Source organism: Neolamprologus brichardi, chromosome 18, assembly GCF_056152115.1.
Source record: "Neolamprologus brichardi isolate AB-2024 chromosome 18, ASM5615211v1, whole genome shotgun sequence".
Lineage (NCBI taxonomy): Eukaryota > Metazoa > Chordata > Actinopteri > Cichliformes > Cichlidae > Neolamprologus > Neolamprologus brichardi.
This window is the reverse complement of record NC_142121.1, coordinates 28,860,144-28,882,046: the sequence shown is the minus strand read 5'-3', so window position 1 is coordinate 28,882,046 and position 21,903 is coordinate 28,860,144. Positions and strand designations below refer to the sequence as shown.

Genomic DNA, 21,903 nt, shown 5'->3' with positions numbered 1-21,903 from the left:
CTGTCATCCTTTGTGGCAGGTGTGATCCCTGAGCTGTGAGCACCCTTTTCCTTCTCAGAACATTTTATCTGAAGTCTGAAGATGTGAAAGTAATGTGTAAAATAAAATCTACACCTTAAGACCCTGCAAACAAACGTAGTCTGACTCAGGCTGACTCCAATCACTTTCAGGTCAGTCTGCACTGATGAGTGGAACTAGTCCGATATATAGGACTCAACTCGGCTTGATGCCAAATGCTTGCATTTCAAGCACTGAAGCTATTTTGTGGTTATTATTGTTTTTTGCACATTTATCAATAATAATTAATGTAGTATCGCAGATTGCATGCAGTTGCCCAGTTCGGCTGCAGACTGATATACTGGCTTTGTCTCATTACCGTTTCAATGCACCAAAAGACGCCAACTGTAAGTGGTCACAGACCTGGTCCCCAACTCTGAAGGAACCATTTCATGGGCAACAAAATCACAAACACACAGTTGCAATAATTTTCTTTGTGTTGTGCATAACCACGGTTATCTGTAGTGTGACTGTAGGGTTTCTTTCAGTCTGTGAAAGCTTCATTCAGCTCTATAGATCTGAACCAAGCCTCCAAAGTTTCCAGGATTACAGAGAAAAAAGTTTATATATTACAGAAACTGTAGATTCCAGAGTTTTTGAAGTGCAACTCAACAGCAACAACGTGTTAACAAAAAAAAAAGAAAAAGAAACAACCAAAAACAGGCTTTTAAATTCTTCACACTTTTTTCTGAGGTAGGTCTACACGCACGCTAACCACACCAAAGCAGTTCAGCTTAATGTTGTGATCTCTAAGCTTTGCAGGACCATCAATTTTACTAATGGAGGGAAGCTATTTATGGAAAGGGGGAAATACTTTTTCTCTCTCTCTCACACACACACACACACACACTTTCAGCATTTTTGAGGATTAGGATAATCTGCTTCCCTCTGTTCCCCATCCCCTCTCTGCTATCCAAGTATAAGTGCTGGCGATGGAGTGTCTTCGCCTTAGGAATAGAAAAGAACAGCCACATAAAAAGCATTGACAACAAATGAAATTATGTTCTTTACACATGGATTTATTTTTGGTAGGTTTGGGTTTTTGACAGACTAACAGCACAGGGAAATAAAATCACTTCTGATGCCGAACATTACATTTTTTCCATGTTTACACATTAAGAGAGCAACAGTGTGTTGCGATTGAAGAAATCCTATTCATCCTCCTACTTAGTCAACAATGTGATTCGCGCTAATACATGAGAGAAAAAGAGCATTACAACAATAAAAGTAAGGGAATGCAAGAGTGTTAGTAGGAAACATTCAATTTAAACCAAGTGCAAAACCCTTACAGTATGCAACACACTAGACAATGTGTGAAGTAGTGTGTACATCTTACATAAAACAGTATGGAAAGTATTCAGCAGCCTTATTGGTAGAAGAGACAAAACACACATTCAGGCATACAAAGTACACAAAGAGGCACAAGACTAAATTCTGAATATACATTCAATGAGTTCCACTTTGCACACTATGAACACTGGATTGCTCTGCTTTGTAATATCAGTAGCTATATACATTGCATCTAATCATAAGGTGCGTCAGGTGAATACAGGAAGTGGTTTTGGATTAGAATTTAACGGAATTAGAGCTTAAAAGAAGGACACGGCGTTACTTAGTTCAGCAATGATTATGGAAATCAAACGGAATATGGAAACAAAACGGGGCCATAAGTACGCTGATTGTGTATTACCGTATCTGAATGTGTAAAACATTTACATGTGAGACCTTTTTTGTATCAGCAAGCAGATCGGTAAACAAAGAAAGAGACTTGCATGGATAACTTCCAATAAAAGATGCATTTGTTAGTGAACTCAGTTTTATCTGTGAAACTCACATTTATAGTTATGAGTTGAATCCCTAGTTATGTAGCCCATAACTAGGGACGACTTTGGTTATGATTTTAATGACACCAGTCCCATTGTCAGGTCTGCTTGTAGGCGACATTCTTTACCAATTTTCTTACTGATTTTGACATATCGTCTGAGGGGAACAATGTAGACCTACGCAGGATTTTAGCATCTGTTTTATTATCACTGTGAATAGTTTTTAGAAACAGAATAGCAAACAGAGTCAGCCATGTGACTGGTGTGGAAAAGTTCCACTGCCAAAAGTCTGACATCATTGTTTTGCAATGTGCACCTGTCAGAAAAATATGCGAGCAACGATAAAAGAATAAAAAGGTGAGTCTTCTGTGCTGTTACCGTGGTTACAGTGAGGCTTCAGCAAGCACTAAAAATGACAGTGTGGTCTGCTCTCCGTTTATATCACTTTATAATCTAAGTTAAACTGGTAGATTCATTAGGAGATGAGTTCTGTGTAAACTCAAACATGTGTGCAACTACAAAGTTGTGCGCAAATCTTTTTCATTAGTTCACAAAAATAACACACTCGGCTATAAACATCCTTAAGGGTAGAAATGTTCAGATACACGTTACACATTTGAACATTCAGATATAGTGATGTAAAGCTACAATGCTAACATTTACTACACTGCTTTACACTTACATTTCCCCACCTGTTTATATCATCTAACTCAAAGTCTGTCGGGTGACGGCAACCCCGATAAGGGTCAAGACAGTTTTTATTTGGACAAAAACTTAAGTGCAAGTTAAAAAGGAATCACACTGACTTTATACATTAAAGTTTGTTTACAGTACCATATTATATATTTGTGTATGGAGTCAAAGATGATCTCTTTCCTGGGACAACTGACTGTGCAAGTGTTGCATTGCATTGTGGGTAGTGTAGGTGCTAGAAAGAAGAACGGGCAAATGAAAAGATGCTGTTACCTGTGGTTTTAGCTGTGGTCATTTTGATACTATAAAACTGTCAATTGTGAGTCCAACACCCTTTAGGAGACTGAATTGAACATTAAGGCATGAAAAATGTAATAAGCAGACTTTGGCAAAGGTGTTGTTTTGTTTTAAATGGTCTAATAAATTTGTCTTCTTGCGCATTGCACTTGGACGACTGCACAATAGAGCGTAGCAGCTCTGGAAAAAAAACTAGTATTAAAACGACCTGTTAGTCAAAGATCAAGCATGTGTCGAATGGATCTAAACATAGTCGTGTCAATAGACTAAATATAAAGACTTTAAAAGAGTTCTTTATAAACATTTCAAACATTAATGTCCTACACTAGTGAAATATACGCAAAGCACATAAACTCCTGGGCATAAAGTCTAAGGTTTTGTTGCTCAACCATACATTAAGCTGGTGCAATGAACCGCTGATCAAATAGTCCACTGTGGAGGTTTCAAATGTGTTTGTGCATGTTTTGTTTAAGACTTAATTTAATGCAATTATGAATAAGAAACCTGCAGACCCAAGAGAATATAGGTCCACTTTGATTTTTAAAATACATTACTTGGAAACTTTTCTGTAAAATGTCAACACCAGCAGGGATCAGATGCTCGTGTAAGTCTAAGGGTGTCAAACAGCCACTACCTAGACATAGCATCTCCTGACCTACTATGTGACAGTGTAGAGTTCGTCTTTGCTGCCTTCACAGAGAGTGTATCCACAAACCCGGGGTCTCCAGCTCCAGTTCAGGCTCCAGCCACTGCTCCAGCCAAACTTCTCCCTGTTTTTCTTCTTTGGTGGCAGCAGTAACACAACGCAGCTCGCCACCAGGATATGCCACAGCGAGTGTGTGTAATAGTAGTTGTCCTCTGTCTCAGCAAAAGTGTACAAACACAGGCCGATTAAGGCGCACAACACCCCGGGGATCAGGTAGAAGACCCAACGCCTCCAAGAGGGTGGGTAACAATGCCGTCGATGGACCCCTTTGCGCACCTGTAAACAGAAAAGAAGAGGAAAAACAGGTTTATTACTGTCCAAAATATAATCAACATCTGCAACAGATGGAAAATGCATCTCTTACCCAGGCAATGACCATGATCAGTATGGCACAGAGGATGGGGCCCAGCAGGTTCCACAGGCCCGTGCGGTCCAGTTGCATTGACATGGCTATCAGCAGAGTCCCGAGCATGAACAGAGTCTACACACACAAACGGGCGAGAAAAACCCACACAGCCTTTTATAATACACCAATCCTTAGCAGAGTGTGTCAACAGTATGAAAGAAGAGGCAGGAATCAGCATCTTACATATTTGAATGCGTTTCTGATGCGAGCCATGCACAGGATGGTGACCCAGAAGGAGCAGATGGATCCTAGGAAGTCACAGTACTGCAGAGTATTATACTCCATTATACACATTACTGCAATGCCCGGCTGGTCACAAGCATGGTAGAACTACAAACAAGAGGGAAGAGGGAAAAATGACAGTAAGGGCAGATATCAACATTTAAACTAAGATTAGTATTATTTGCTGATGCTCATCTTGTTTTTTTTATTACTATTTTTGTATCATCTTTATTGGTGACAAGTTTACTGAATATCTCAGTACCACCTACAAACTATGCCAAAATGATATTAAAGCTATAAAAGTTCAATGTGTAAGAATAATGCAGAAACAGGAAAGCTCACCGTCTCCTCTCTTACACAAAACCCACGCCATAACAATCGACTCTTAAACCTATTTATGTATCAGAAACACACTCGTAAGTATGTCTGCATGTATAAAAAGGTACATGCATGTTCCTGAATGTTTTACCGTGGAGAAAAACATGCTGAAGAGGTAGACAGAGGCCTCGGTGATGTAACCGTGTTTGACTGCAACCACGATGGCAGGCAGGAAAGCCAAGTTGCTGAGCGTGAGCAACAGAGTTGCTAACAACTGGTGACTATACGACTGAGCTGTTGAATCATCTGTGCAGCCCCAACCACTCCAACCTGCACACACAGTGAAAATAAATAAATGCATGACTGTAATTTTTTAAGGACATCTCGAAATATTTTAATATTAGTGAAATATAAGCTGCAGTGACACAAGTTGATTCTGTTCACTCATCCAAGTGACTTCTTCAGTCTGAGCTGACTGCAGGTTTCCACACCCTTATACACACTACATTTGCACAATGACTGAGACTAACACCACCGATGAACAACAGGCTGTGAGGTCAGTTTCTGGATCACTTATATACAAATGATCACGACCATAGATCAACAACCACTAATCAGTGACAATGTTCTTCTGCTTCCCTGGCTGCTGTAACTGTGGGGATGGTGTTGGGTCTGTGTTGTTGCATCCTAATGACAGCCAGTTTATGCTCCAGTGGATGATGAGAGTCAAACATTAAATGCTGATCCATATGCGTAGGTTTACATCAACTTTTAAATGTCCCCAATGAAATCTCACAGCCTAAGAAGGCTACCCTGCCACTTTCATATCCTCCCTGGTGAACTTGATGCGTTGGTCCACCGAGTTAATGTGATCTGTGAATTGAGGCACATCTTAAGGTGTCATCAACATACCTGAACCAATGACTTGGTGGTGTTCCAGGGTAGGATAGCAAAGCCTCATTTCCACTTCTTCCATGTAAAAGTTGGCCACAATGGGTGAAACTGGGCAACCCATGGCACACCCATGTTTCTACCTGTAGTACTGACTCTTATATGTGAAATAGGTGGAATTAAAACACAGTTCCAAAAGCAAACACACGTGGTTGGTGCTGAGAGTGGTCCTGTAGCTGAGGTTGGGGTCATCCTGTAATCACTTATGAATTACCTCCACTGCTTCAGTGAGTGGTGACAGTATTTTCTCACGATAATCTTTCTGCTTTAGCAAAACTGTCCACCTACCCTTGAGATGATGATGTTGTTGATGTCATTACTAAGCGATATGAGTGCCTTCCTCTCCTCTGTGCTGATTTTGGCTAGTAAATGGTAAATGGACTGGTTCTTATATAGCGCTTTTCTACTCATCTGAGCACTCAAAGCGCTTTACACAACTTGTGCATTCACACCCATTCGCACACGAAGCACATTCACACACATTCATACTCCGATGGATGCATCAGAGAGCAATTTGGGGTTAGTATCTTGCCCAAGGATATTTGGCATGTAGACTAGGGGAAGCCAGGAATCAAACCACCAACCTTCCGATCAGTGGATGACCTGCTCTACCACCTGAGCCACAGCCTCCCCGCAGTGGGGGATTTGCGTTGCTGAGACCGGCCAAAACTTTAGTCCGTGGAAGCTGCTCTGCTTCCACGTCTGCAGTGTTGTTGTTTAGAATGGCTGTGATCAGTTCACTAGCGGGATTTCTCTCTGCGTCACAGCAAAAGTTCAACCCTTTTGGAAGGATGTTTTTCTCTGCTTGAATGAGTTGTCTGTCAGACAAATAATTTCACCCACTTGTCCACATCCTCAGTGTGGCGTCCTCCTCTCAAACGTCCTTTGTTGCCTGGTCTTAGACTTTTCATGCTGTCGGTGAATTCAAACACCTTTTGAAGGATTTTCTTATCTAGAAGCATTGCAAATCTCTATCAGATCTGCTCTTCTGTTGATTTTAGCACATCAATGGTAAAAATTTGTTTGTCTCACCCATTCATTGAGCAGCTGGCTCTGTGCTTTCTGGAGGATTTTCAGTCAAATTGCTCAAAACTGAATTGCTGAAAAACAGTACCTTAAGAAATTTACTGTTTATAAGAATGGGGAAACCTGTACTCAGCTGAGACTGAAGAAGTCACTTGGATGAGTGACGAAACTGAAAACGTCCAGACGAACAGAATCGACTTTTTGAGATTTCCTTACCTGGATGACTGAACATGCATCAAGACATTGATTTTTTTTAGTGCTTCTACTACAACTTTAACAAGGCCTTTTCTTAGGGGAGACGGACTGTGTGTGTGTGTGTGTGTGTGTGTGTGTGTGTGTGTGTGTGTGTGTGTGTGTGTGTGTGTGTGTGTGGGCGTACCAGCTTTGCATACACATCCAGCGTACAGGTAGCTGTAAGATCTCAGAAGTCTACATTCACCATATAACCCACAGTCCTCTACACAGGCACTGAGGAACACCTCTGGGGTCACAGACACCACTGATGCGTTACCACAGTTACTGCTGCAAGAAAAAGCACAAACACATGCATGTAATATTATACATACATCACACACACACAAAGTATGAATAAATGAATGACACCTCATTTCATCAAATTTCAAACTTCTAAAATGTAAGATTTGGTACATATTTAGTTTACATTTCAAAAATATCTGAAGCACGAAAAGTTGAATAACTGAACACAGTCTGCTACTGCAGTGTGTGTGTGTGTGCGTGTGTGTGTTTTACCTGTTGCATATAAGCTGCAGGGTGAGGTACCACGTTGCTGACTGAGGAAAAGGCAGCCTGACCACAGCTTTAGGAACGCTGGCATTCACAGCAACACCATAACCTCCAAATAAATCTGTCATCAAATCAACAACATACTGTTTTGTCTACAGGACACATTGTCATCTAAAAATCAGACCCACTGTGAATTCGGAAATTGATACCTTTTTTGTGTTCGATTTTGTTTGGAGACTCTGTTGTCCTGCTGGGAGACTTCAATGCTCACGTGGGTAACGACAGCGAGACCTGGAGGGGCGTGATTGGGAGGAACGGCCTCCCTGATCTGAACCCGAGCGGTGCTTTGTTATTGGACTTCTGTGCTAATCACAGTTTGGCCATAACGAACACCTTGTTCGAACATAAGAGTGTCCATAAGTGCACGTGGCACCAGGACGCTCTAGGCCGTAGGTCGATGATCGATTTTGTAATCGTATCACCAGACCTGCGACCATATGTTCTGGACACTCGGGTAAAGAGAGGGGCTGAGCTGTCAACTGATCACCACCTGGTGGTGAGTTGGATCAGGTGGCGGGGGAGGACGCTGGACAGACCTGGTGCACCTAAACGTGTAGTGAGGGTGTGCTGGGAACGACTAGCAGAGGCCCCAGTCCGCGAGATCTTCAACGCACACCTCCGGCAGAGCTTCAACAGCATTCCGAGGGAAGCGGGGGACATCGAGTCCGAATGGACCATGTTCAGCGCCTCCATTGCCGAAGCTGCTGCATTGAGCTGCGGCCGCAAGGTGGTTGGTGCCTGCCGTGGTGGTAATCCCCGAACCAAATGGTGGACACCAGAGGTGAAGGGAGCCACCAGGCTGAAGAAGGAGTCCTATCGGGCTTGGTTAGCCTGTGGGACTCCGGAGGCAGCCGACAGGTATCGACAGGCCAAGCGGAATGCGGCTCGGGCAGTGGCTGAAGCAAAAACTCGGGTGTGGGAGGAGTTCGGAGAGGCCATGGAAAAAGACTTTCGGACTGCCTCGAAGAGGTTCTGGCAAACCGTCAGGCGTCTCAGGAGGGGAAAGCGGTGCTCTACCTGCACTGTGTATAGTGCTGGCGGAGCGCTGCTGACGTCGACTGAGAAAATTGTCAGGCGGTGGAAGGAATACTTCGAGGACCTCCTTAATCCCACTGACGCGTCTTCCAAGGAGGAAGCAGAGTCTGGGGATGAGGGGAATGACCCGCCAATTTCTGGGGGCGAGGTCACTGAGGCAGTTAAACAACTCCTTGGTGGCAGAGCCCCTGGTGTTGATGAGGTCCGCCCCGAGTTCCTGAAGGCTCTGGACGTTGTAGGGCTGTCCTGGCTGACACGCCTCTGCAATGTTGCGTGGAGATCAGGGGCAGTACCCGTGGATTGGCAGACCGGGGTGGTGGTCCCCATCTTTAAGAAGGGGGACCGGAGGGTGTGTTCCAACTACAGGGGGATCACACTCCTCAGCCTCCCCGGGAAAGTCTATGCCAGGGTGCTGGAAAGGAGAGTTCGTCCGCTAGTCGAACCTCTGATGCAGGAGGAACAATGCGGTTTTCGTCCTGGTCGCGGAACACTGGACCAGCTCTTCATCCTCTCGAGGATACTTGAGGGTGCATGGGAGTTTGCCCAACCAGTCTACATGTGTTTTGTGGACTTGGAGAAGGCATTCGACCGTGTCCCTCGGGGTGTCCTGTGGGAGGTGTTGCGGGAGTATGGGGTGTCTGGCCCATTGCTACGGGCCATTCGATCCCTATACAACCGTTGCAAGAGCTTGGTTCGCATTGCCGGCAATAAGTCGGACTCGTTCCCGGTGGGTGATGGGCTCCGCCAGGGCTGCCCTTTGTCACCGGTTCTGTTCATAATTTTTATGGACAGGATTTCTAGGCGCAGCCAAGTGGCGGAGGGCTTTCACTTTGGTGGCCTCAGGATCTCATCTCTGATCTTTGCGGATGATGTGGTTCTGTTGGCTTCATCGGGTGAGGGCCTCCAGCTCGCACTGGAGCGGTTCGCAGCCGAGTGTGAAGCAGCGGGAATGAGGATCAGCACCTCCAAATCTGAGGCCATGGTTCTCAGCCGGAAAAGGGTGGAGTGCCCACTCCGGGTCGGGGATGAGGTCCTGCCCCAAGTGGAGGAGTTCAAGTATCTCGGGGTCTTGTTCGCGAGTGATGGGAGAAGGGAGCCGGAGATCGACAGACGGATTGGGGCTGCAGCTGCAGTAATGCAGACGCTGCACCGGTCCGTCGTGGTGAAGAGGGAGCTGAGTGTAAAAGCGAAGCTCTCAATTTACCGGTCGATCTACGTCCCTACCCTCACCTATGGCCACGAGCTGTGGGTAGTGACCGAAAGGACGAGATCGCGGATACAAGCGGCGGAAATGAGCTTCCTCCGAAGGGTGGCTGGCATCTCCCTTAGAGATAGGGTGAGAAGTTCGGCCATCCGGGAGGGGCTCAGAGTAGAGCCGCTGCTGCTCCACATCGAAAGGAGCCAGCTGAGGTGGTTTGGGCATCTGGTAAGGATGCCCCCTGGGCGCCTCCTGGGTGAGGTGTTCCAGGCATGTCCCACCGGGAGGAGGCCCCGGGGCAGACCCAGGACACGCTGGAGAGATTATATCTCTCGGCTGGCCTGGGAACGCCTTGGTGTTCCCCCGGATGAGCTGGAGGAGGTGGCTGCGGAGAGGGAGGTCTGGGCCTCTTTGCTTAGGCTGCTGCCCCCGCGACCCGGCCCCGGATAAAGCGGATGAAGATGGATGGATGGATGGATTTTGTTTGAAATGATAAAAGAACTGGTATTGTATAGAACTTTTCAACAGTACTCAAATTACTTTTTAGTCATTCACCGAATAACAAAACCGCTTTTTTTCCCTCTATACCTAAGAATCTTAGGTAGCTCAGGATTCAGAACCTTGCCCAAGGGCACCTTGACATGCACCATGTAATCAAACCACCAAACTTCTGATCGGAAGATGACCTATTCTACCTCCTGAGCCACAGCTATGACAAATGGATGAGACACTTTTAAGAGATTCCATAAAGCTACACTAAATAAGGCATGATAACAAAGTGAATTGGAATAGAAAATCACTTGAACTTTATGGAAAAATAATTTAAACAGAAAAAAATTCAGCTGATTTATAATCCATCTACATAAATTAAGACATTTGTATGCAATTCTTCATCGAAGTGTTCTGATCAATTAGGCATAAGCAATGTTTTCTGGTGTTTGATGTGTGTGAATTTGAATCAGTGCTACTGTACCTGTGCGACATGACTGAGAGTGGTTCAGTTCAAGGACTGGAGTCCAGGGAGAGAGACATGCAACCACACTGCTGCTGTTCCCCAATGTCATGTTAGTCTACAAAAACATGACACAGATGCATGTATCAATGCAAATCTCCACGGAAGCTCAACTCTGTGACTTTCCAATCTGTCTATGCAAGTACAGCGATTCAATGTTACTCACAGAGTTGAGTGTGAGCTGCAGGTTGAGTGTGCCACCACTGGCGTGCGCGTGCAGGGGGTACGTGAGCAGCGTGGGGTGTGTATTTGTAACGCTAACGTTGGCTCCACCAACGGGGGTGAATCGCAGTGACAGGACATCCACCTCCTCATACAGCACAGGGATGCTCCACACACACGCCGACCCCAGCAACTGTGACATCCATGAAAACGATTTATTGCTGAAGACACCTGTGTCTGCAAGCACCGAACTGTTGCTTGATGATGAGGAGTTGCTATAACTGCTGTTGCCATGGAGCTTAAAGATCTCATCATCTGCTTTGAGGCCAAGACTTTTTGGCTTACATCCCACTGAAGCAAAATGGATACACAAGAAAATGTGTTAGAACAGAAATACAGGTTGTGTCTGGAATCATGCACTCATTCAACACTTCTTATTTAAACATTTGGAGCTCACTGTCAAAGTGGAAGAGAAAAGAAATGTGGGTTTATTTTTTGACAGGCTTCTTTTTTCTTTTCATTCATGATGATGCAATGAGAGAGTGACCATATTTTAGACTATTTTTCTTAAGGTACTGGTGGATGTTTTGGGCCCACAGCATAGTTTATATATTGTAGTGAGTAAAGAGTGATTTCAAACACAGGTGTAATGTCTGTACATACTTCAGTGTACATATTTCTGTATTCACCTGTGTAGTTTGAGACAACGCTGAAGGTAACAGTACGGTTGGCTCGGGTGCTCTCAATAACAACTCGTATCCAGGTGTCCCAAGGTGGATTAGAGAGAGAAGCAGAGCAGCTGAACCCTGAGCAGTTCATTGTTATTGGGCCCTGCTGCAGAGAAGCTGAGCCAAGCCTGAGGACCAGGAAACAGTTTCCCATCTCCGTTCCCTCCTCTGATGAACAGCCAGCCACAGAAACCGAAAGGGAAGAGGCAAACTCGGGAACATACAATCTAAGAGCAAGAGAACAAAATACACTCACTTACGGCCTTCTGACTGATGCAAGGAAAAAAATGTGCAAAGACTGGAAATACAGGAAATAAAACATGCACTTCTTACTTAAGGCGTGCAGGTCTGTCAGGGGCTGCAGTTTGTGTCAGGAATATGCCGCTCTGCAAAACAGGTGTGTCCACTGCTCTCCTGACTGACAATTGAGGCTGGAAGAAATAGGAGCAGGACGGAAAACCCTAACAGATAAGGACAGACAACAAAGGTCTATAAATAAAGACATTGTGGTGCACACTTCTTCTTACACAGATGGGCGCCATTCAGAGTCTGAATAAGTGAATAAGAGGAGGTGATTACAGGAGAACAATAATAAACTAATGCACACCAACACAATGCAGAGATTTAAGATAAAATGTAAGAAAACACTTTTGCAGGAGGAACAGAGCCAAAGAACGTGGTTCAGCCGGTTTAGCATAAAAAAAACAAAACAAAAAACCTGCTCCCATATATCAAGTTAGAGTGATAAAGGAAATTTTGAGTACTAGTGTAATATGACCAGAACACTAACAATGTACACTGCCTGCCCCCCCTCACCCTCATGCAAGTACAAAGGTTACATAATTGTTAAAATTAGATGACAATTTGAAACAGCCAAGAAAATTTAAACCAGTTCTTTCTTCCATATACTCCTGGTAACGTCACAGAAATTTTAATGCACTGGATCAGGGAAGAAAAATGGTGGCTAACCTAACTGTGGCATCAGCAGCAGCAACATGCACCATACGCTGCTCTATACCAACCTTCTGTTCAATGCGGCCATCATCTTCAGGCAAGTGAGCAGCAACATACCAATCACCTGGGGCAGGGTCAGAGAGGTTAAAAGTTGTGGAGTTCTCTGAGATTACAGGTAAAGTCAGAGACAAACAGGGGGTCCACAGTGTCGTATTGGGAAACTCCTGCCCTGTGGGGTTTATAACAGGAGGGGCACCCCATCGAATATAGCTGCAAAATGGTTATAACATAAGGTTAGGGGGGATAAAATAGATTATAAGGAGTCTCAAAAGGTCATTATTAATAAACTTCATAGCTTACATAGTGACATTATGCCTCCCGCAGTGGAAACTGTGGCCCTTTGTCACAGAAAAGAGCCAGCGAGCGATGGCGGTTTCCTCCGGTATGTGAAACCTCTGCAGCCTCGCATTCCCATACCAGCCATACTTTGACAATTTCTGGGCAGGTTTGGATGACAGCTCTGACACAAATGTCACCTGCCCATCTGCAAGAAAAATAGTAAGACAGTCTTTCACCTTATCATCTTGGAGTTTCTCTCAAAACATGGAGACGCACACTAAAGAAGTGGCATTCCGTCAGGACAAGCAAGGCAAGCAGTGCTCCCCTTGTCCAATCAAGAATAGGCATATTTAAAATCTACCAATCATAATTATCTCTCCCCTTTCATCTCAAACAGTGTTGTCAAAAAGCTCTTCACGTGTGTGCATCCATCCTTTACATTACATCTTGTGGCTGCACTAAACTATTACAGGTGCGCTTGTTTTGTGTTCTTAGGAAACTGTAGCCGTCTCCATTTTATGCGAGTCCCCGTTCCCCACTAACAGTGACTGGAGCTGGACAAGCTGAGAGGCCAGCGGCCTTTTTTATAGTCATTTGCACATAACACATTATGGATAAATCTCTGGTCTTTGACTCTAAACTTAAGGGAGACCAGCATCTAACTGCTACTGGCCCAGCTTTCACTGCTCTGAGACCAGTTACGATATGCTTTTTGTGTGGAAACACAGCTGGTATGGGCAAGTAAACAGGCTTCAGTGATGTAGCATCATAACAGATAAGTTTTGTTCTCTTAGGAACCTTAGCCAACATGTGGGATGTAGAGAAAATGGAATGTTACTCATTAATAACTCCTTATTAATAACTCCTATAGCACAGTGGCAAGGAAAGCTTTGATAATAGAGCACTGATGGCAGTTCTGACCACGTCCAGTATAACAAAACAGGCAAATTAACCAGGTTGCGCCAGCACTTTAGCATAAATCACCTGGCTGACTGAATGTCATCAGTTTAACCAGCAAAACGCCTTCATATTTAATTAGGATTTTTAATCCCCTCTGCAGACATTGGCAGTTAGTCGTGTCACATGCTGCTTAAGGCTTTTAAATTAGCTGGGTTATTTTTGTCATTAATATATTTAAATATACATTTTTAATCTTGAGAAGTAGACAAACGTTTCTGAGCTCATGAACAACTGTTCTTACTCATACTACCAAGATATGTGTGTTTATTTGTTTTTTGTTTATTAAGAGTGTGTGTGTCTTGGGGTGGGGTGGGGTGAGGAGTAGGTTGTCGTTGTTGACCTTATATAAAAAATAAATTACACTATATAGATAGATATACATTTCCAATATGAAATATTTACATATTTACATTCTTGGAAGAAAGGAAATGCATACAGGACACTTGACAAGATAAGACTAAAAACAAACAAACAAAACAAAACAAAAACAATGAGGGCTAAACATGTCTATACACCAGTAGAAACAAAGCGCTTTCTTTGACCAGGGTAAATAACCAGTTAGTAGCATCGTTGCATAGATATACTGTGAGCTCACGGACTAGCGCTGGCAGCTCAGTGCTTCTCTCGTGTGTTTTCACGAGTTAACTTCAAGCCAGCCATGACCGCTAGCAAAAGTGCTAATACGTCGGACTTTGTGTGTGACCTCTGCCCGAAACACTTACCGTCGTCTCCTGATGTCCAATCCGTCAGGGCAACGAAAAGGAGACTACATAGAAACCAAACTTTCATGTTTCCTTCCCAACTATCTGAGTCGCTACATCTTCCGTATCCACCTGCACTTGCAAATTTACCTTCCCCGAGAAGACATCCCTACGTTTTGAAACACTTCCTGTTTTCTCTACATGACGTCACGTTGCGTTTACTTCCTATCGGAAAGGATAACACACACATACTATGTAAGGCTTTTGTTTTTCCCTCGCAATTTCATTAGTTTTTAGAGACAATATGTAAATATAAAAAAAGGAAAAAATCAGATTTTTGCTAATAAAGCAAAAAAAAAAAAAAAAAAAAAGGAAATAATTAAAATAATCAATTGTAGATTTGCGTAAACACGTATTACACCACTAACAATGGACATATGATTATTACGATTGGCAAACAACTGAAAGGTGCATTGCTGCCACCAACTGTTATGGAGTATGGTGTGGAACGACGGCCAACTGGTTTCTTCCTGCTCTTGTTGTTCTTTAAAATATGCTGAGGTTAAACAAATTGATTATAACAGTAAGAGGGATATAGCAAAATAAAAAAGTGGATTTCTAACTTATATAAACTGTTACCTTTGGCAATTAAAATTAGTCTTTTTGTAGCCACTTTTTCCACAACCAAGTTTATATTTAGTCTCAGGACAGGTGTAATTTGTGCAGGTGGGACCAAAGAATTCCTGTGATCCTAGATTGTCCCGGCTCTGTTATGCTGTGAAGGCATTTTGTGAGTAGTTTGGATTGGTTGATAGGGGTGGATCGCTGCAGATCACTGTGAAAGACCACCTGTCCTTAACCTTTGCAGAAACATGTCCTGATGGCAGTGAGCTCCTGGATGAAAATGCCTCCATCTGCTGGGCAAAAACGTGTCCCTGAATGGTTTGACATCATTTTCAAAGTCATCAAACAGGCCTCAGCTTTAGCAGTCACCAAATCCAAACTCACCGCAGTACCTATGGGAGTTCTTTTAACAAGTTAGACAATGCTTTTTACCTTAAAAAAAATGTATTCCCCAACTACATGAGGACATAACAGGTATTTCACCAATAATGACGTTTAACATTCAGGCTTTTCTTCTAAGAAACAAACAAGAGTATCAATAAATTACTTTTATTGTCTTGGCAATTATATAAAAAATACATATTAGGCTCATAAATACAAAAAGCCTTACTCTTAAAAAAAAAAAAAAAAAAAAAAAAAAATCACCTTCTGCTATTTTTCCCTTATCTTCAAGAGATTTAGGAAAGAAAGCACAGTGTCCATAAAATTCAAGATAAGAAAACTGCTAAGCAAAGTTATTTAAACAAATACAAAACATAAGACCCGATGGTTACACAACAAAGACACAAAATCTGATGCTCAGATCTCATTCAGGTGTTTGAAACCTTCATCACATCATTTATTTCTAATTATTTAATATTTATAACAAATAATTTAAAAATATCAAGTCAAACACACAGAGTATATAGTGACACACAGAGAAACTTCACATTAGTCAGTGGCTTTAATCTTATTCTAAAAAGTGTGCCAAAGTGCCTTTATGTCTCAGATCACTAGTTGAAAAGCTTTAAAGCAAAGATCATAAATCAAAGTTGTGTTCAGAGGTCGTCATACATATGTCACATCATCTTCTGATTCCACCCAGGACCACCGGGCATCATAGCCTAGAAAAACTTCCTCCTCACTGGTTTCACTGTCTTCCTTTTCTATAATATTGGTGTGAGATGCTGTGAAACTCTCCTGAGGTTGGTGTACTGTCTGTGTCTCTCGTGGAAGTGGAGCGGGGTCAAAAGTCTCCACATCCAAGCTTTTTCTTGGTTTGAAAGATCTAAGCAAAACTCTTCTGATGGTGTTGCCACGATTTTTTACTTTTGGCGGTAAATACGTTAGAAAAACGTCCTGTGGTTGTTCATCATTCAATCCACTGGCTGGACTAAATGATGTCTGACCGAAACTTCCAGGAGCAGAATGATTGATCAAAAATTCGGAGGCGGAAGGACTCGGAGATGTTCCTTCACTAGAGTCTGAACTGAGAATGTCAGCATAGCTTTTAGGGTTCGAATTCTCTGAATTCTCACCCATTATTTCAGTCAGGTCCTCAGGGTAGCCTGGGTTTTCTCTGTGGGAAAAGAAATAGAAATGCATCAGTCATAGGCAGGATTTAAGTTCATTTCTCTCAAGGAAAGTCTATTCTGATGGGTCAGAGTTAATCAGCAACACATCATTTTTGACCTCTTCTGCAAAGGCCTGAAAATCATGGCCAGCATTTTATGTGCCAATTTTGTGATTTATGTCTTTCCAGTTGAGTTTTCTAATTTGCCACAAACGTCCTTGGCTATCCTTTGATCCCCAACTTCTCCATTTAACCGCTTTTAGAAAATCTTGCATTATTTCTCCAACATGCTGTAGGCTACTAAATTTAGGAAACTGCCGCTTGTGTATACTTGCAGGGATGCAAGAAAATTCTAGTTCAAGAGCTTTACCTTACTCCTAGTGTATCCTCTTTGCAGCTGTACGCATATTTAACATCATCATTTAATCTTCAAAAGACTAAATAGGTAACACGCTGGGTGACCAGAACACAATAAATTAAATGTGGGGCAAAAAATATGTTTGTGTGGGACACATAGTTTTAAAATAAAACATGTCAAAGGTATGCAGATTAAACGTTGGTAAAACAAATAACCTGTAAGCATAAATAGAAGGGTTTTTTTTTAGCACCTTGATCCCAACAGTCTTTTTGAAAACATTAAAGCTGTTAAAGTTGCATGCTTGCAGCAATCACAATAAAAACATTTTTTTTTTTTTTTTTTTTTTTAAATCACACCGTATCTCTGTGTTATCTTTTGCAAACTAAAATGTGAGACATTGCCTTAGTATGTGGGGCATGGAGACAAGAGAGTGGGACACCTGGTTACCCACCTGCAGGGAGACATCAAAGGCCCATTCTCCAGGCTGCTCAGGCTTCCTGTTAAACTGCTGCCACGACTGGTTGAAGGGCCCCTATCCTCCAGTAGCCAGCGCATGGTCTCGATCCCTTCGTTCAAAGCCACCAGTTGCCGTAGGATCCTTACATCGGCAGAACGGAGCCATCTCTGATTAAATGCCACAGAGTTAGTGAGTGTTAAGGTGTAACTGAAGAAACAGGTGTGTGTGTGTGTGTGTACTATGAACTTCTCCACTCCTTCCACCCCACTATCATGCTCATTTTAATTGCATTAGAGTGGAACAAAGGTGGTGGGAGTCAACAGAGGAATCCAGTCAGAATGTGGCACTGACAGGTGTGGTGAGAACACAGGTAAGAGTGGCTGTCATAAGAAATAAACTGCTGCCTGTGAAGTGGCTCAGAATGGCACTTCATACATGTCACAGTGATTGCTAAACAAGTTGTACAGGTTGTAGCTTAGCTTTGGCCAAGTAAGGAAAAATACACAGGTAATGGTGAGTCACTAAAACGCATGATGGAAACTCCATTTGGAATCTTTTCTATAAATATACCTGTATCATATAATACACACACACAGAGGAAATAATTATTAGTGAGTACAGAAATGTTTACCAGCTCTTTTTTTAAGTTGTTAATTTTGTCAGATAAAGCCTCGGGGAAATCAGCGCTGTGGTTTTCCCTGCCGCTCACTTCAGACCTCCGGCCACCTTCACAATTTGGAACATCTCTCATCCAGGTCAGAAGACTTTCCGGTGTCTTCATCCCGATCTTATTTTCCAGCTCTGTTAGATCCGGGGAGTAATCCCTGAATAACCCCTCTGCCATCCCGATCGCTGGTTTTGGATGGGAAGGAACACTTACGCGTAAATTCCCTTTAAACCTCAAACACGCGCAAACCAGCCGGCACTTGTCGACTTACAGCACAGTCCGAGGGTTATATTCCTGAACGCTCCACAGTTCAGCATAGCCGCGACTGGAAAACAAACAAACAAACAAACAAACAAAAACTTGTCACGGGAGCGCAGAAAAATCTACGAAAACGCTGGAAGTACGAACGAACAAACCAAGTGCGGCAGCTGACTGCCGTCACCATTCACAGCCTACTACAGAGGTATGCAGCCCGGAACATGACGGCGGAAAGTGGAAATGCCCTTTGTGCATTCCTCAAACAATGGCAGGAATTTCACACTGACAAGCTTCAGAAACACCTGCGAGCACCGAGCTGCCGCAGACCAGAGCGTGCCGGATACCCTGTAAATATATGGAATCACGTGACTGACTTTACTGGCATTTTTAAACACACACACACACACACACACACACTTCCAGGTTGAGTTTTAAATGGGTTGAATGTATTTTACCTGTTAATCCAGATTACTCGTAAACAGAGTGCGGTCTGGTTTCGCTTTCCTTTAAGCCTTAAGGTATTCAAACTTGACTGTAGTCCATCTGTGGGAAATTCCACTGACTAGTTTTCCCAGTACACAGTGCACACCAGAACGACACAATACTTCAGAGCAAATTATGTGGTTACACGTGCTCCAAGACAATAAGTACCATATTAAATAATACAATATATTACATCCATCCATCCATTCGCTTCCGTTTATCCTTTTCAGGGTCGCGGGGGGCGCTGGAGCCTATCCCAGCTGTCATAGGGCGAGAGGCGGGGTACACCCTGAACAGGTCGCCAGTCTGTCGCAGGGCCAACACACAGGGACAGACAACCATGCACACTCACATTCACTCGCACATTCACACCTAGTGGCAATTTGGATTAATCAATTAACCTATCCCCACAAGCTGCATGTCTTTGGACGGTGGGAGGAAGCCGGTGTACACGGAGGGAACCCACGCAAGTGCTAACCACCGTGCTGTCATCAATATATTACAAAATAGCTCTAATATAGAAATATCCCCGATATGTTACACACAAAATATAAAATATAAAGTTGAAATTGAGGTGCCCCTCCTATAATACTGACAGTTTCCCCCCCCCTTTTCCTGTGAAAGATGAGCAGATATTAAGGATGTACAAATATTGCAATGTGTAATGTTTGAGTTTTTAAATGAGGAATACAGAAAGATAACCACAGGCAGGAATGATTTCTTGTGTTTTTCAGTGGTGCATTCGGTTAATCTCAGTATACATAGGACAAAAACAGTTCATGAGCTCAAAGGAAGTGTCTGAAGACCATGCCAGCTTAGATTGTGGTATGAAACCAGTGAAAGCTGGTTAAGTAGTGAAGTATAAAATGATAAACCTTTGGAATCATCAGATTATTTTTTATGTTATTGTTCAGCCAAACTGTCCTTCCCTATTAGACACCCAGCTAAGCGAGATTAGTGCTAGATGGAAACAATTCTAAGTAACAGCTTTTACTCACAAGACTGCCCATAGTTCTCTAAATTGCATTTAAAGATCTATAGGAGCATGGCGAAAAATGTGCTCTGATAAGAAGAAAATGAATGTACAGGCAAGTGCAGGCCTCTTGATGGTGAAGGATGGCAGACATAGCACTGGTATAATGCCATGAGGATGCTTTTCTAAAAACTAAGGAAATAATTCTTCTTCTTCCTTTACTGTCAAACCCTCTGCATGTCCTCCTTCACGTCAACCTCGTCTAAGCTCTTTTCCTCCTGCCTTGCCGTATTCATGAACGAACATGAGGAAAGAATAACGGAACCATACAGATAGAAGAAGCACTTCAGAGTGCAGGGGCGTGGGGAACTGGAGTTCAAGAAATGAAGATAGTAAGATATGAACTCCTCCATCTGTGGAGGAACCCAAGGATGACAGTTAACAGGTGACTGACACCCAGACTAACAAAGGCTGAGCAGATCTGCTGAGAAGAATGAGACAGATCTCCCAAAATGCAAAGCTTGTGGAAACCCCATCACTGCAAAATGTTTGCATTTGTTGTAAAGCTTGCAATAGTTTGGTAGGTAGGTTCTGACTTACCTACCAAACTATTAGTTAATCAGCCCACTGACCTTCCTCTGGCCTCTTCTTTCACTGTGGTTCAGTTTTCGTGGCAACACCATCCAGTCTGAAAATCGGATCGCCCACAGCTGTGCTTCATCGGGCTGTTAATGGATTGCTAGTGAATGCAAAGCTCAGTGTTGCTTACCATTTTTTTCCACTGAGTATGAACTTGTTTGTTTTGAGTGTGTTGTTGGAGTGACGTTGATCTCGTTTATCATCATTGCTGTCTTAAGTGTTTTGCTCAAATAGATTTCACGCAATTAAAAAAACAAAACAAATATTCCAGCCAAACCTTAGAACTTCTATAAAAATTTGTTATGGCCTGTTAACAGAATTTGGGATTACTGACACAACCAATTTGAAGAGGACTTGGGAAAAGGAATTAAATATAGAGATCAGTGACGAGGTATGGGACAAAGTTTGGGAGAATGCTAAATCTCTGAGCGTCTGTAATAAAGTTAAGGCAATCCAAATTAAAATCCTACACAGAGCTCACATATCACCTTCTCAACGCCATAAATACAATTCAGACCTTTCTCCGCTGTGCCCTAAATGTAAAATAGAGGTGGGCAACCTCACACACTGTCTATGGTCCTGCCGGAAAATACAACAATTCTGGTTCCTCATAAAGTGTGAACTGGATAAGAACTTCACCACTGACACTGAATGCAATCCACTGTGTATGCTACTTGGAGTGGCAAACGACAAAATTAGGGGGACGTTTGGAAAGCAGCTCTATGCACTGTTAACATTCTGTGCAAGGAAATGTGTCCTCTTGAACTAGATCACGGACACGGCCCCATCTAAGACTCAATGGCATCGGTATTGGAATATGTCTCACTAGATTTCCTAACATGCAAGCTACATAGTAGGGACAAAAAGTTTCATAAAATATGGGACCCATTTATGGCGTATGTCGGTTTGGATATTTCTGCTATTTTCTCACGGGCCTTGGTATAATGCAAGCAGATCACTGCTATTTTACATATATGTATTGTTAATCATATCTCATAGTCAACATGTCTGGATTTTCCACTTATTTCTTTGTATTCATGAGCCGGGTTGCCTGTCTTTTTGTTTTGTCTGTTTTGTTTCGTTCTGCTATGTTGTTGTTGTTGTTTTTCTTGTTTGTTCTTTTTTGTTGTTGTTGTTTTGGTTATTTGTTTGTTTGTTTAATTTTGGTGTCAGTGTAAAGTTTAAAACTCAATAAACACACAGTTAAAAAAACAACAACAACAACAACAAAAAAACCCCCCCAAACCTTTGTGTGGGCTCTTTAAGTGCTCAGGATTTGCAAAGCCCCAAGTGGAAAGAATCACAACCTACTTTTTTAGACTCATAGATGGGTCAAACAAGCAGGGAGGAAGCTGACATCTGGCAGCTGCTAAAATAGTTGATTTATTTTTGTTTGCTGTCATTTTGCCCCATATTCATGTCTCTTTATAACTGGACTGATGGTTATATGCTTGTTGCTTTTACGCATCTAAGATTTTGTGCAGAAAATGCATTGTTTAA

General features: G+C 42.8%; 2 protein-coding genes across 2 annotated transcripts; both read right to left on the bottom strand.

Annotated features, from left to right (window-relative positions):
* Positions 1 to 1,055: 1,055 nt before the first annotated feature.
* pgap6 (post-glycosylphosphatidylinositol attachment to proteins 6) lies at positions 1,056 to 14,858 on the bottom strand. The gene is made up of 13 exons (XM_006786939.2): positions 14,414 to 14,858; positions 12,753 to 12,936; positions 12,461 to 12,662; positions 11,772 to 11,899; positions 11,400 to 11,665; positions 10,715 to 11,061; positions 10,510 to 10,606; positions 7,250 to 7,364; positions 6,879 to 7,021; positions 4,674 to 4,852; positions 4,166 to 4,312; positions 3,941 to 4,057; positions 1,056 to 3,852 (listed from the first exon to the last, which is right to left on the bottom strand). Exons 1-13 carry the CDS (start codon positions 14,478 to 14,480, stop codon positions 3,529 to 3,531), a joined length of 2,316 nt encoding a protein of 771 aa, XP_006787002.2. The 5' UTR covers positions 14,481 to 14,858; the 3' UTR covers positions 1,056 to 3,528.
* An 864-nt stretch (positions 14,859 to 15,722) lies between these two features.
* On the bottom strand, positions 15,723 to 18,453 carry LOC102797427 (uncharacterized). Its single transcript, XM_006786938.3, has 3 exons — positions 18,015 to 18,453; positions 17,378 to 17,550; positions 15,723 to 16,574 (listed from the first exon to the last, which is right to left on the bottom strand). The coding sequence occupies exons 1-3, from the start codon at positions 18,225 to 18,227 to the stop codon at positions 16,064 to 16,066; spliced, it is 897 nt and encodes a 298-aa protein (XP_006787001.2). The 5' UTR covers positions 18,228 to 18,453; the 3' UTR covers positions 15,723 to 16,063.
* Positions 18,454 to 21,903: the final 3,450 nt, after the last annotated feature.

Bases quoted from the DNA above. Each gene is read 5' to 3' on its own strand.
- pgap6 (XM_006786939.2), bottom strand. From the start codon at position 14,480: ATGAAAGTTTGGTTTCTATGTAGTCTCCTTTTCGTTGCCCTGACGGAT. The intron at 10,607-10,714 runs GTGAGTAACATT...ATGTTTTTGTAG, and splicing joins TGCAGCTCACACTCAACTCT to ACTAACATGACATTGGGGAA. The intron at 4,853-6,878 runs GTACGCCCACAC...CTGTGTGTGCAG, and splicing joins TGGATGTGTATGCAAAGCTG to GTTGGAGTGGTTGGGGCTGC.
- LOC102797427 (XM_006786938.3), bottom strand. From the start codon at position 18,227: ATGGCAGAGGGGTTATTCAGGGATTACTCCCCGGATCTAACAGAGCTG. The intron at 17,551-18,014 runs GTAAACATTTCT...GCATTTAATCAG, and splicing joins ACAACTTAAAAAAAGAGCTG to AGATGGCTCCGTTCTGCCGA. The intron at 16,575-17,377 runs GTGGGTAACCAG...CTTTTCCCACAG, and splicing joins CCTTTGATGTCTCCCTGCAG to AGAAAACCCAGGCTACCCTG.